We start from the raw sequence: 15,719 nt of genomic DNA on the forward strand, positions 1-15,719 counted from the left end.
AGTTTAAGAAACATTTAAAAAACTAGTCCTTTTGTGGAAGAAATAGAGGAATTGATGGAAATGTAAAAATATAAACTTATTAATTCGTAAAAAGTTTGCTGAAAAAATCTCCATTTTTACTAGAGACTCAAATGTGCAAGAGAAAAATGAAGTTCAGATTTAAGTTGAAGCATTTTCAAATTAATCAAAAATTGTTGCAGTGTAATTATTGACGAATGTACGTGTATTTGACGGGTTCCATTGTTTTAAAATCGGCGAAGTATATGGACCTGTTGTGATATCGTTGACAAATCAACAATTTTTTTTATTAAAATAAAAATTTAATGTGTTAATAATTTTAGCTAAAAAAGAACATTAATAAATAGGTTTAGTTTGATAAAACCGAGATTGACAACAAAGTAGAACTTGGTAGAATTGTATTATATACCATGAGCTACCAGCAAAGATCTGGCCAAGCAATTGTTTGGCTGAACACTCCTGAAACTAAACAAGAAATAAAAAATATTTAATGGGTTTATGTTAAAATAATTCAAATTAAGAAATATTGTCTGAAAGTCTTGGAGCAGATCCGATTATCAGATTTGTTTCGATATTATTACAAACTAGTTTTCGAACTGTAGCTGGTGTGGATATCACCAGCAGTAACTTTCAGTCTGTGACTTATAGACATACTTATGCCTGTGATTAAAAGTTGTCTAAGGTCGTGTGCGAGTTAAAATCCCAAAAAATCTCCCATTTGGTTTAGCATCAACTTAGCCTAACTCGCACACGTCCTAAATTCAATTAAAATTTAAAGTATATCTGCAAATAGCGTGACTCTTAACAGATCATATTTATAAGATATTGTAAATTTTTTCTATGTGTTACTCCAAACCTAACAATTGCATATTGAGTTTTCGTTTTATAAAACAGTAGACTCTGGTCATAAAAGGACAGTAATGTACTGCCTAAAATATTTTCTTTCTTACTTAGATAGTTCACATCTAACATTATCTTCATAATTTTGTATTCAGCAAAGATATTTCTAAAGGAAATAACATTGTCGTTGTAGGATTTGGAATAAGTGGTAATCAGTTTTAAGGTCAATAATTATAATAATAACTAATGCAATATATTTACAAAATATTTTCTTTATTTTTTATTTTATAAGTTACTAAGTATAATAGTATAAAGTACAAGTAATAAAAACAATAGAAATTAATATCTGAAAAGAAGTTCCCTTTTAGTTACGCCCCAAAAGGTGATGTAATTGAAGCTTAAGGCGGTTCTTTTACTGTCAAGCATCCTCATCTATCAAGCTTCGTAAGTAATCGATATACTAACTGACTCACATATCAATGCAACTGTCAAACATTTTTTTAAAGTTTTTATGCTCTGCGGACCATCCTCATAAACGATCACGAACTTTATTTACTACAAATAATTTTCAAGCATCCATGCACGATATGTCACTCATAGCATCATGCACACAGTATGCAGACATATATACAATATGCATATATGCATTTTTTACTAATCTACACAAAATTCTGTATGATGCTTTATCGAATAAGATCCACTTAAGACTTCTTATAAATTAAAAAATAATAATAATATAACATAGTAGTTCTAATAATAGAATTATATATGTACTAGTTCCAAGTATATGACTAATTCTGTTCAAAAGGAATTTCGTATAGTTTTAGAGCATTTAAATACTCTTGTAGTGGTAATCGTCATTGGTGTTGCTTCTGATGTCGGCAGGCGCAGTGTGAATTGTTTGCAAGGAAAGGTGTTAGTAATTCCATGGGCAGGGGAAATATAATTGTAGAATTTTTTTCTGCAGATATGCTATTTAAAGTTTGTAGATAGCGTAACTGAAATAATAAAAGATATTAATGTTAAATTAATTTGATACTTATTTTAGAGTAAGTTAATAGTACCTGTAGAGCAGAGGGGCTAGCTGATATAATTTCAGAAGCTTCCTTTAAAGCTCGCGATGATTTCATCTCCCCTTCTGCAGCGATAACTTTTGCTCTTGCCTCTCTGGCTGCTTCGGCTTCAGCAGCCATTGCACGTTGCAAAGCGGTTGGTAATGAGACATCCTTACTAATAATATGAAATATGATAATATACACATATGTTATATACATTTATAGATGCTTATATATGTTATTTAATATAGCATTTATTAAATATATTTATTGTGATATATTAAGTATTATTCTTAAATATTATAAATGATAATAATATATTTAAATGAATGCATTCGCAATACGTTGTGCTGGTGTTCCAGTTTATGTGAATAGTTTATTTGGTAGTACTCTATTTTTTCAATAATCAAATGGCAATAATAAATCAATATTTAATAAATAAATATTTAAAGTTCGGCAAAATTTAATATATTTAACATTTGATTGTTTAACTTAAAACTTATTTCAAAAAGGCAATGTTTCTTTTATTTTCCCTGATACCAACGGTTTCTATCCTTAACATAAAATCTGACTTTCTCGTCCAATAATTTTTCGAAACAACAAAAATATATAAAAATAATCATAAATAATAATAAATTCATAAATAATAAAAGATTTAAAAAGTAATGAAAAAACAATAAAAAAAAATTGATTAATTTATTGAAATTTGGCTGACCATACAACGCTGTGTCGAGTATGGCCAAGTACTCATCATGGTAAGACGTTCATAAGAGGCGTCACATTGGACAAAAAAATCAACCTTAATTATTATTTATATATATGCATATTTATAAATTTAAACAAAAATTATTAAAAAAAAGATTGAATTTTACTTACATTTCCACGCGTTCTACTTTTACACCCCATGGATCAGTTGCTTCATCTAACGATACTTGCATTGTATGTGAAATAGTCTCACGCTCTGTCAGCAGCTCAGAAAGATTGCGTGTACCTAAAACATTACGTAGAGTAGTTGCTGCCAACAAACGAGTCGAATGACTATAATTGGAGACTTGTATGACAGCTTTAAGGGGATCACTTATGCGATAATAAACGACGGCATCTACAGTAACTGTTACTGAATCCTTTGAAAGTACTTCTTGTGGTGGTACATCAAATGAAACTGTGCGCAAATCGACTTTACAGTAATCATCAACACAGGGCAATACAAAAAAAACACCCGGTCCACGGGCACCTCCGCTACGTAAGCGACCCATGCGAAATATAACAGCCCGTTCATACTCTGAAACTACCTTGAAGCATATAAACACCGATATGGGAAAAGTTAATACCATGAGTATAACAGAGATCGCAGTTGCAAGTAGTTCCACGCAACCCATATTTTCATTCTCCGCTAGAATGTGAAAAAAATTTTAATTATTTAAAAATAAACAATTTAGGAACTGCTAGCAAATAAATGCTGTACATATTTTTAATAAATTTTATTAAATTTGCTGCGCATGTATTTACAAGTATGTTTATGTTTTTCAAATAAACAGAAGTGAGGCATAAATTTTATTTAATATCCAAAATTTAAACAAATGTATTTTTTTTAACTTAAAATGTTACAGAAATTGAATCATTTTGAATTTAGACGCTAATATACAAATATAATATGTATTTGATATATTTTGAGAAAAGGGGTATTGGGATCCAGAACATATTTCATTTTGTGTATAAATAATGTGTACTCGTACTTGTTTATTTTTTGTATTTATAAATTAATAATAATAAATTATTCAACTAATTGTAAATTCATCTCTTTAAAAGAATAAATTAAATTAGCATGTATATTAGTATGTACTTAAAGAAACACAAATCGCACTAATAAATCTATATTTAGTGAATATTGTATAGAATATATATGTGTACTCGTATTGGGCGTCATATATAGAAAATATGTATATAAAATTAAAAGTTATAACCATAACATTAATCACAAAAAATATGAAATATATTTTATAAAATATTCTATATTCTATAATTATTATAAGATATATTCCATATCAGATTTGGTAAAATTTAGTCACCTTCCATTAAATTCAGAACCATAATATTTTTATAGAATTAAAATAAGAACTTATACCACATACTGTAAGATGGTCAATTCCATAACAGATTTGGTAAAATTTAGTCACCTTTCATTAAATTCAGAACCATAATATTTTTATAGAATTAAAATAAGAACTAATACCACATACTGTAAGATGGTCAATTAATGGTCAAAATAAGAACTAATACAACATACTGTAAGATGGTCAATTCAGGCCTTATATTTTTTATACTTCAGAATTAGTTAAATTTAAAATGCTTATCTCAACTTCTGAGGGTGATTATTATTTTAAGCAAAATTTTCAAAATAAAAAAATTAAAATGGGATTAATGCATAAAATATTATGCATTAGAAACTTAGAGAGTTAAGTCAGATGGCATTAACTCGGTAGATTCCTAAATACCCGCTTTGACTACAACAAGGAATAAATTATGAATACGAAATAATAACCATTAACTGGGATTAAGCAGACTATCAATTCTATGTGAGAACACCAGATTTTGGTATAATTGAATGTTAGTCGTACATACCAACATACAGGCCATGACACCCTAAGCTAATGGATAGAACGTTCTAAAAATTAACAATAAAAAAACTAAAATATTTTAGTAAGAACAACACATCTTATTAAATATTAACATATTTTTATATGTTTTTTAAGCTATAATTAAAAGTCTGTTTTTGTCAAAACTCTGTTAATTTTGAATTATGGACCTGTGTGTTAACATACAAGGTCGACGATATTCGAATTTTTTTATTCATAAACAATCATTGTGTTTGTTGTGCAATTATTTAGAATAGTACTGGTTTGGCACCAAACGACTTCTTTTTGTTTCCACACAATAAAGACAAACGACGTGGTCACGTTCTTCATCGATAGAAGAACCCGTTAATGCGTTTATAAACGTTTAAATATTTTCCTTTTCAATACATATATTTGAATTCAGAGCTGGTTGAGAGGAGCAGCACAAGAAAACAAGAAGCAACAATGCAAAAGGAAAAATGACGTGCCAAAGAATGGCATAAATTTGCAACAATAATTATGTTGTCTTGTGTGTTTTAAAAGTCTATTTGTACAAAATTCACTTAGAGTATATGGATATTGCAAAATAGTAAACCTTCATTGGTAAATGAATTATTGAAAATTGAAATTTGTAAGGTAATTATTATTTGCAATATAACCATATTTGTGAAGAGTATATAATTATAAAATTCAGTGTTCTTTTAAATGAGATTATTATTATTAGCTGTTCTTCATCTGCATCAGGGACCTGTTACATATAATCTCCAACTACTTCTATCTCTAGCAATATAATGTAATTCTTTTAAATATTTGCCAGTTTCATTTGTTATTGTTCTTCTCCAGGTGTAACGTGATCTTCTTCTGTGACTATAGCTTTGGCGGTTCCATCGCAGTGTCCAACGTAGCGTGACATATTTCATCGTTCGGCTTTCGAATAGTGTGGCCAAGCCAATTATATTTCTGGATTAATAGTAGATATCTTCTTTATTTGTTCATTGAAGTAGTTTCATATTTCTTATTTGAAATTCTACATGGCCAACAAATTCTCAAAATTTTATGTAAGCATCTGTTGGTAAAGTTTTCTTTGCATTTCCCTGTTTTACCAATCAAATTTCTGATTCATACAAAATGACGGATTTTACACAGGCATTGTAAATATAGATAACTGAACGCTATTCAGGTTCACAGGTTTGTTTTTGTATTCAGATTAAATGAGAACATTTTCAATATTTGATTTTATCCTTTCATAATAGAAATTTTGTCATTATGAATAGTGAAAGTACAATGAAGTGAAAATATATACATAATGTTGATTAGATTTATATGGTAAATATAAGAAATATATATAATAGCAAAAATACATATTCTCCAGAAATGAGCATGAATCGAATTCTTTTTAAAATATTTAACAAATTATTAAGAGTGAATATCATATATGTAATCTTCTAATAATAAGATTACTGATTCTCTACTTTCTTTGGACCTTTGTTTTAAAAAGTATTATATTACACTACATAATTTGAATTTAATTTTAGTAAGAAATACACACTTTAGTTTTAAAAAGTAACTCTATAACTAAAAGGAAACAATATCTTTTGTGATTCAGAATATAACTACAAGGTTTTCAGTGTTGAAATTCCTTCTTACGTTTCTTCAAAAAAGACTAAAATTAAATTCTAGTTTTCCTCTAATACTGAGATTTATTTAATTTGGCAATAGCATAACTACTTGCACTAATATTAAATAAAAAGCGATACATAGCAAGTATATAGTATATGTATAACAGTTTTCTATAAGAAATAGTCTTTTTTTTTTTATTTAACAATATGTCTTTATTGAATCGCTTTAAGTTAAAGCGAAGACTAATACTTGAAGACTAATAACATTACATTACAAATTATTTTATTTAAACATACTGTAATGAAATATAAAATGATTCGTAAATTTTTTTAAGGGGCCTCTGAATAAGTAACCACGGGATATTTACCAGATATCACGGCGTATAAGTTGAATTAATCTGAATGATTTTTAGCAAAGCAGAATGGGGGGTCAATCAGTCTAGAGGTAGTTGTCATATTAGCAAGAGGTCTAGCCAGCGGATTCACAAGGTTTTCAAGATTTGAAATATGTTTCTGCCTTATTCTCTCGAACTTTAACCATCGGAACTCTCAACTCGAAATGTATGTTTTCATTTCTGATATACCAGGGTGCAGAAATAGTCTTAAATTTAAAAAATAACAACAGTATTTATAAAGCTGTGTTTTCTACGCTTGATAAAAAAAACTAGTCCACAGCCAGTCCATTGCGGTTGAAAAAACAAGAGCGTAACTACTTTTCTCGTGGTAACTTGGATTAACTACAAGAGTGTTTCACTATCAAATTTTCAATTAAAAGACAGCGACTAAGAGAGTGAAACATCGGTAGTCTAGTAAGTAATCAAGCGTTTTAAATTTATCAGGGTTCAGGGTCACCTTCATCACTCACTTAATACCAGTTATTACTTAATTTCTGTTTAAACAGATTCTTTGTTGTCTGATATATAATAGTTTTAATAATGAGTATTATCATATCAATAATCGTCATAAAGCCATAAGGATTTAATAAAAATGTATACATCTTATAATTAAAATAATTAATATCAATCAATAATTACCATAACTAACTTTAGTTGGAATGGTTAATTATATTTTTCAAACACTTCATGAATTGTAGGCGTATAAATCACTTTAAGATAATAAAAACAATCATTCAATGCAGTTTTAATGAAAATTGTCTATTAAAAAAGATATAAAATTTATTTTACGAGATTTGATTTGATTTGACTTCAGGCGTTTAACGAACTTGCAATACTGACGCAAGTGGCATATTGAAAAATTGTTTGGAATATATTTCAGATTTAATGACGAAAAAAAATTTATTTTTAAAAACTCAAATTTTCAATACAGAATTTATATATCATCGATTTAGTTAATATAAGGTTGGGAGGGATCGGTCGGCAGATATGTTGATTTGAATAATTGAGATATGTGCGTGTGAATTTCTGAAATTTCTTAATTCAGTTCATGTTCAAGTAATGAAGATTGTAAGATTGTGCAATTGTTGATTTGTTCGGATTGTTCGGGTATCAATATTCCAATCTGTATATTTATACACGAGTATATGTGTACCTGATTGATCAGAATTAATATATGTTCGCAATTTATCTTATAAATTATAAGCAATGGTGTACACCACTGGGTATATTTATTGTTGGATTCCTTTGTGTCGGATTTCCGTTTCTAGCTTTTCTAATCATCTTGAAGACATTCGTGTGGAAACAGTGCGCATTAATTTCTTTTAGTTTTATTTTGATTTCGATTTTACGACTTAACCCACAAAATCAAACAGATTAGTGATGTGTTCCTTCACTTTTATTGGTTCGTTTATTTCAGATGCTCTTGTTTAGTTTTATAGCTCAAGCAAATATTAGTTCTAGTTTATTGCTTATTATTACTTTTTTATGAGTCTATTTTGGGTGGTCACAAAAAATAAAATTTACTCAAAGTTATGTGAACTATTTTTTATCCACATGCATAACATATATAATATATATATGGCCGCGGTTCAAAGTAAGCAGAAAAGTTCTAAACACATTGCAAAAATATTCATTTTAATAAAACGACAGATTTTGTATTTTTGGATAGCTATAGTTCCATTCAATACCATTCAATCTAAAACAAAACAGCACAAAACTTTACGTATTAGGGCAAGTAGACTTATTTGTAGACATTTTATGTTTTATTTAAAATACAATTGTTACAGTGTTTTTTAATAGAAAATTCTAACAATTTTTACAATAATTAGTTTTAATAAAAACTATATCAATTAAGACGTACACCTTTTTGTTTTACTTATACAAGCAGTCAGTGCACAAACTAGTTCAAATATAGAATTACATATGTATTTCATGATAATATATTTGGAAGAACTGTTTGGAAGGAAAAGAATATAGTGGAAAAGATGAGAGCGAACCCAGAGAGTTGGCGAACGATAGAGTAATATGTGATTCAAGTCCTCAAAACGAAGAAATTACAAAACTAGAATAGTGCAGATACTAAGAAAATACGGCAAAAAAGTGGTGGTCTGAACGCAGATCAGAAGAGCGTGGCTTGAAATTCCAACCTAAAAGAGACCCTCCACGAAGTAAAGCGAAAGCAGTTCCGAGGAGGAATAAGTCTCGCTGAAGAGGGGATGTTTTAGACCGTATACTACATATCAATGTTAGGGAGTCGGGCACACCTAACATTAATATGAGTCATATGTGATTCAAGTCCTCAAAACGAAGAAATTAGACCTAGAAAGGAAAATAAAATTGGAATAGTGCAGATACCAAAAAAATGCGGTGAAAAAGTGGTGGTTTGAACGCAGATCGAAAATCACAAGAGCGTGGCTTGAAATGCCAACATCTTATGCCAACAACCATCTTAGAAGTAACGCGAAAGCGTTTCCGAGGGGGAATAAGTCTCGCTGAAGAGGGGGTGTTTTAGACCGTATACTACATATTAGTGTTAGGGAGTCGGGCACACCATTACGACGACGTTCGGTTTAACGGCGCATAAAGCTTTTCATCTTAAAAAAAAAAATTGGAAGGCCTGTATTAGTAATATGCCAAACAGAACTATTACTCAAAACATTTGATTTCAAGACCTAACCTAACTTAAGGTTATAAATTTACTATATGTATTATTTGATACTGAAAAACCGCAAATTTTGTCAAAATTCGAATAGTTATCATTAGTGATGAGACTCAATTTCAACTTGGTGGTTATTGGTTAAGTAGGTCTGAAAGCGTTGTGTTATAACTTAAAGGATATGTTAAAAAACAAGATTGTCACCTCTGTGACATACTAAGCTGTGATAGACATGTACTTTTTTGAACATTACGTGAATATGATATAACAAATATAAATATCATGAATTTTGTCACTTCTACACCTTTTTGTGGACTAACACATTGTATTTATGCGGACTGTCAACATTTTGATAAAAAAATACCCGTCAAGTTATGGCATAGCTATTGTTGGTTATTTGTCAATAAGTCGTTGAAAATTGCCTCAAAAGTAGACAATTCTGTAATATATTAGATGCAGAATATTTGAATAATTTTTATTTCAAACCTAAAGTCATAATCTAAACAAATTGCAGAAATTAAATTTTAATCAAAATCTCATTACAATTGGGTTTTATGTATGTTTAATTTCAAAGCCACAATATGGAAAACTCTGTATATACATTGAAGTAAACTACAGCTAATAGCACTAAATATATTATATAATATAACAATAAGGAAATTCTTAAATTCTTTAATATTTAAGAAATCGGAAAAAAAGAAAAAAAAAACCAAATAGGGAGAAAATCTGGGTAATATCGCAAAAAAGTGGTAAGATTTATTAAAAATACTGCTTTATTCAAATTTATATTATGCATCCGAAGTGTATCTGAACTATTTGTCGATATTATTATTATTAAATGCCATATTCCATTTAGTAGCCTAAGGATACAACAAAGTTTTTCCAACTATCTCTATTTAGTGCAGTACATCGTAACTCGTTAATCGATTTGCTAGTTTCTGTCTGTATAGTTTGCTTCCAAGTCGCTGCAGGTCTGCCTCTCCGTCGATGCCCTTGTGTGTTCCAGTACATTGTTGCGTGTGGAATTTCTTCATAAGGTTTACATAAAGTGTGACCTATCCAGCCATACTTTTGCTTTTCGATTTTGCTTGCAATCCTACTTTGGTTAGTTAATCTCCACAGTTCCTCATTCGTTATAATTTGTCGATATAAATGCTATTATGATCTCGCTTGTGTTTACACAGAATTCGATAGAATAATGACACATTATTCTAGTGGAAAACAGCACTGCGAATATACTGTGAGTATATATATTATATCACAATTCGATCTAATAAAGAATGTTTTTTGTTTTGAAATGTCTTATTATCGATGGGGTTAAGAGTTTCTTCCATTGTATTCTGTAGTAACGTTAAAGAGAGTAATTTGTAATATATTATATTTAAAAACTTTATTTCAATTTAAACTTTATTTTATTTTATTTATAGTTGGATTATAGATATTAACTTTAAATATAATATTATAATATATAACATTAACTTTAAATATATATCTTGTTTTTTAAAATTACATCAAGACACTACTTTTGCATAGTAGTCATATATTCCGATGTTAGCTGTATCTATACAACAAAAAAATTGATCACATTGATGTGGTTTTGATGACATTGATGGCAAGCGATGTTTGGTAAAAATGCTACAGTTAACATCCTTAAACATAATATCTTTGCTGAGACAAATCGTCTTTATATGGTATCTAGCTTATCCTTGCATTTCAGACATTAAAAACAAACCAATACAATTTGAACTTTCTTATTATTTATGCGATGAAAGTATGATGTATAAGAACTAAATATTTCTCTGATAACATTCAATTATTGTACTAAATATATGTGTTATATATAAATAATAGAAAATCTAAGTTTTATAGAAGTATAAAGAAGACAAAAGATCAAAAGAATAAAAAACTTAGTTTAATTTAATATTAAAGAATCTACAACATAGCTGTGGTATCAGGTTCTCCAGAGTTTTTATCTGGAAAGTCTATGCATAGATTGCTATGAAAATCTATAATGTTTTTGAAACAAAAGTATCAAAGGTGAGACGCCGATCAAGATACTTCGTGCGATCGGATTGTGATAGTTCGTTATTATTTAGTTTAACTGGTAGGTAGTAACCATGGCGAATATTGAATGCAGTTTGTGGAGATTTGAATTCGTTAGCTTTAATGCGCTATTTGTTTAACCACACTTGGATGTTGTTTAGATTTGTTTGCAACTAACTAGTACCGACTGTTAAATCTTCGCTTTTAGCTATGATCACTGTGTCATCAGCAAAGTTTGCGATGTGCGTTGTTGGATTAAGTGATAATTCATCAACAGCTGAGAACAGTGTGTTAAGGGTTGGACCTAGTACACTCCTCTCTGACATTCCAGCTTTTATTATGGAAATGTTCGTATTATTGTCTTCTAAATTGACAAAGCTTGAAATCTGAAAAGCGTGGCTTCTGATTTGAAAGGTTCAAAGTTCTAAAACATCCAATAATTAAAACAATTGAAAAATTCAAATAAATTTAAATTAAAATGTTGTTGTTTCATCACTAATTTTTACTCTATTTTATTAGATGTTTTAAGTTTATGGTGAACTCCCAACCAAGAATTGAAGGGAAGGCGCGAGGGCTTCTGCTATTGGAAAATGCAACACAATTTTGAATAAAAATAATGAACACAGTTTTGGGGTTTAACTACGCCCACAACAATGCTTCTATTAAATGGCCCAACCTCAATTAGCCAGGGTAGCCAAAGCTGTGGTGCCAAATTTACACTTCTGGTCGGGTGCTGCAAGTGAAACTCATTTACTCCGAACGTTTAAACTCCAAACAATAATGGCTAATGCATACTGGATTTTTGTCGTTTCTTACAATAGGCATGCCTTACCACAGGATTATTTGAGCTTTTTTTTCATGGGGATAAACATCAGCTACAGTATGTACCTATACTGGAATATTTACATATATATGTTAATGTACATCGCACACCGCAACCTTTGCTGATGACACAGTAATCATAGCTAAAAGCACAATCAAGTCATTATGATCGAAATAATTAATTATTTAATCGCTATTCATATGATTAGCTGTTATAACTATTCTGCTCTATATACAAGATTATTAATTTCATACTAAATCCTGTATTGAATACTACTTTTAATGTTAGTTTTAAACCTATGTTTGCTCTAAATGGGCAAATATTAAAAGAGTTGTTAATAAGTCCCAACACATCTAAGCAGCTAGATGTTTAACAGCATATAATTGTTCTGAATATTCAAGTATTAAAGGAGTTACTAATGGGGTTATAACACATATAAATTGTTAAATTAGATGTTCAACAATATATAAGACTGGGATTATTCTGTATGAACTATTATAGTTGAATAAGTGAATAGATTTTATTTCTTTTCTGATATGTAAGAAAACAAATGGTGGTGGCATTGAAATGTTTAAACAATTAATTTTTTGTTTGTAAACAAAACAGTAGATATTAAAATATTTTGTATATAATTATTTAAAAATAAGAACATCATTAAATAAAGATGATTAACATTATTAGCAATGGTATTTATAAAAGATGTGTTTTCCCAAAGTTGAACAAAATCCACTTTTTCTGTATATCTCTGGAGCTTATTTAATGTAATAACGGAAATTTTTTACGGAAATTTTTGGTTTTAATAATTTTATTAAAGTACTGATAAGTTATAGAATTAATTAAATAAAAAAGATGTTTTAAACTGAAATTTAATCTTGAAAGAGTGCAATTTGAGATGTTAACTATTTTGTTATAATTGTTATATTATAATTATTACATTATATTTATAATTATTATAGGACAGCAGGACATTATTATTATTATTAGCAGAACAGCAGTTCTAACACCCTCACAGATCTTTTGTTTTCGTAGGCAAGTTTTTAATTTAATAGTATATATTCTGTTTTTTTAATTAATTAAAGAAGTTATTTATCACATTTTATAAGCAATTTTTTTTCAATATTAACCAAATCTCGTTTTGGATTTTTCACATATTTGTTATATCCTTATAGAGATATAAACTGCTAGTAGGTATCCAGTTTTTAATTAATTAGTATATATTCTGTTTTTTTTTAATTAATTAAAGAAATTATTTATCACATTTTATAAGCAATTTTTTTTTAATATTAACCAAATCTCGTTTAGAATTTTTCACATATTTGTTATATCCTTATAGAGATATAAACATACTGGATATAGGCATCCTGTATGTAGCCAATATGTCTACATTTATATTTATCCGATTTCAGGCGTTGTAACTGAAGTTTATCTTTTATTTTTAGTACTATTAATTTTTTAAAATTTTTTCACGCAAACCACTCACATGTTTTTAGCCCCTGATAGGTATTCGATCCTTGTGGCGCCGGTATTGAAATTGTATGGGCACGTATATCCGTAGTGGGATGGGTGGTAGTTATCAAAGTTGGCGGCTGGTTAAAACGTGCACGTTGATGTTGCACAGAAGAATCCATTTTTCAATAATAATACACTAAGTAAAGAATTTACGAACACCGTTCAACTGAAAGCAGACGTCTGCTGTTCCCGAGAATTTTGTTCCTAATTAAGCAAAGCAAAAACATCAACTGAATAATTCAGCGGATTTTTTCAAATTTTCACATTCTTATTCGATAAGGTAAATTTAAACAGAAAGCAATATTTTCAGCAAATGAACTCTTTTATTACTTTTTTCTTTTATTTAAAAGTTGTTTTGTTTATAAAATCAGAACCAAAATGAAAACATAAAAGAACACAACATAATTTATTTTTGGGCATTTCTATTGAGTTTTTTTTTTCATATTTAGTACGTAGCGTTCCAGCAGCTAACCAGACTGAAAGATTTTTCTATACAATAACACGCGTTCTCAGTGGTATATAAATCTATATAGTTTTATTGATTTTAGATAAATTGAAAAATATTTCATATGGTGTTCGCGTTTAAGACTTTATACATTAAAATAATGTCGGAAATTTCTGAAATAATATACATATGTACATATTTATTTAGTACTTTATAATAAAGTTAGGTTTATATTTATAATATTGTAAGTATAATATAATATTGTAAATATATAATACATATTTATAATAAAGAAATTTTTAATTTTGGTTTAATTATTTACTAATTATGGGAAGCAATAATTTCATTGAAATATATGTAAAAAAATCCCCACATCATTAACTCAAATAAATAATTAATTAAGTAATTAACTTAAACTTTTAAAGTTGCCTTCAACTCAAAGGAATTAAATATTAATAAAAATTAGCATTAAAGCCTAGTACTTATTTCGGGAATAAAAATAAAATAATATGAAAATAAAAATAATATAACTAATATCCATTTCGTATAAAAAATTGATATGAAATTCTATATATATATATAGAATTTCAAATATATATATATATATGACATGAATAGCAATCTTAACTATTTTAATTATTTGAATCTTATTATTTTAATTAGTTGATTCTTTGGCTGACCATATTGCTGTTTCGAATATTGTCAAATACCCATCATCAGTGGTCTTGGAAATAATTCTTGTATTTAATTATTTATAAATAATTTTTCGAGATTGCAACTATCAGGAATCGGACTCGTGCCCTGCTAAATTTCAATTCAGAGTCAGCGCTCCTTAACAAACTGACCCAAAGCCTTAGTTGACTTTCATGTTTGCACATTTTTCTGAAGTTTTGTTAATTTGTGGTGAAAGTTTTATTAACAATTTCACTTGCTGCGTTTATATAAGAACGAAATCATAAACCAGCTGTAGAATAATTGACTTAATTAAATATATATTTTTTTTATTGCTAAATTTCAATACTATTCTGTTTGTCATGATTTATATATTCCTTTTTATGTATAGAACCTAATCTAGAAACGTAATACTTAAAAATTATTACATTTTATTATTATGTAGAAATAAAGATAATTTATAAATACACTTCTTTATATAATATATGTTATAAATCTATAGAGTATTGTTTTTCAAAATACGCTTTAATTTATTAAGGACTTTTTAGTTTAAAAAAAAAGTGTAGAAAGAAAACATTAATTTCAATTTTGCATTTACCCAGATATGGATTTTTATAGGGCTTTTACGAAAAAACCTAATAAACATTTATGTTAGTGTACAAAATTTCCTGACTTTAAAATTTGAAAAACGCGTCTAAGAGACACCACGTCGAGGATTAAATAATTTTTCTTTTGTATAAAAAACAATGTTTATATATAATATAAAAAAAATATCCAGTATTTAAGTACTGACAAGTACTTTTAAAAATGTAAGGCAAGTAGCCTTTCATGGTTTCGTCTGATTTTTTTTGTGCTCAACATTCACAATTTCTCACTTTAGGAAGACGCTTTAAGAAGTTTGTGACCATTAGCCATTATATCTTAATCAATATATGAAGAGTTGAGTTAAGCACATGCATAATCGACAAAATAAATTTAATGATGATGTTTTATTTAATGATTCTGGATACTTTGTACAGCAAATGCAAT

The 15,719-nt window shown here is 28.4% G+C and overlaps 1 protein-coding gene across 1 annotated transcript; it reads right to left on the minus strand.

Annotated features, from left to right (window-relative positions):
• Positions 1–1,643: 1,643 nt before the first annotated feature.
• Positions 1,644–13,772, minus strand: LOC119667092 (band 7 protein AGAP004871-like). The gene is made up of 4 exons (XM_038076381.1): positions 13,545–13,772; positions 2,790–3,306; positions 1,923–2,088; positions 1,644–1,856 (listed from the first exon to the last, which is right to left on the minus strand). The coding sequence occupies exons 1-4, from the start codon at positions 13,690–13,692 to the stop codon at positions 1,716–1,718; spliced, it is 972 nt and encodes a 323-aa protein (XP_037932309.1). The 5' UTR covers positions 13,693–13,772; the 3' UTR covers positions 1,644–1,715.
• Between the last annotated feature and the right edge of the window lie 1,947 nt (positions 13,773–15,719).

Source organism: Teleopsis dalmanni, chromosome 1 (genome assembly GCF_002237135.1).
Source record: "Teleopsis dalmanni isolate 2A chromosome 1, ASM223713v2, whole genome shotgun sequence".
NCBI lineage: Eukaryota > Metazoa > Arthropoda > Insecta > Diptera > Diopsidae > Teleopsis > Teleopsis dalmanni.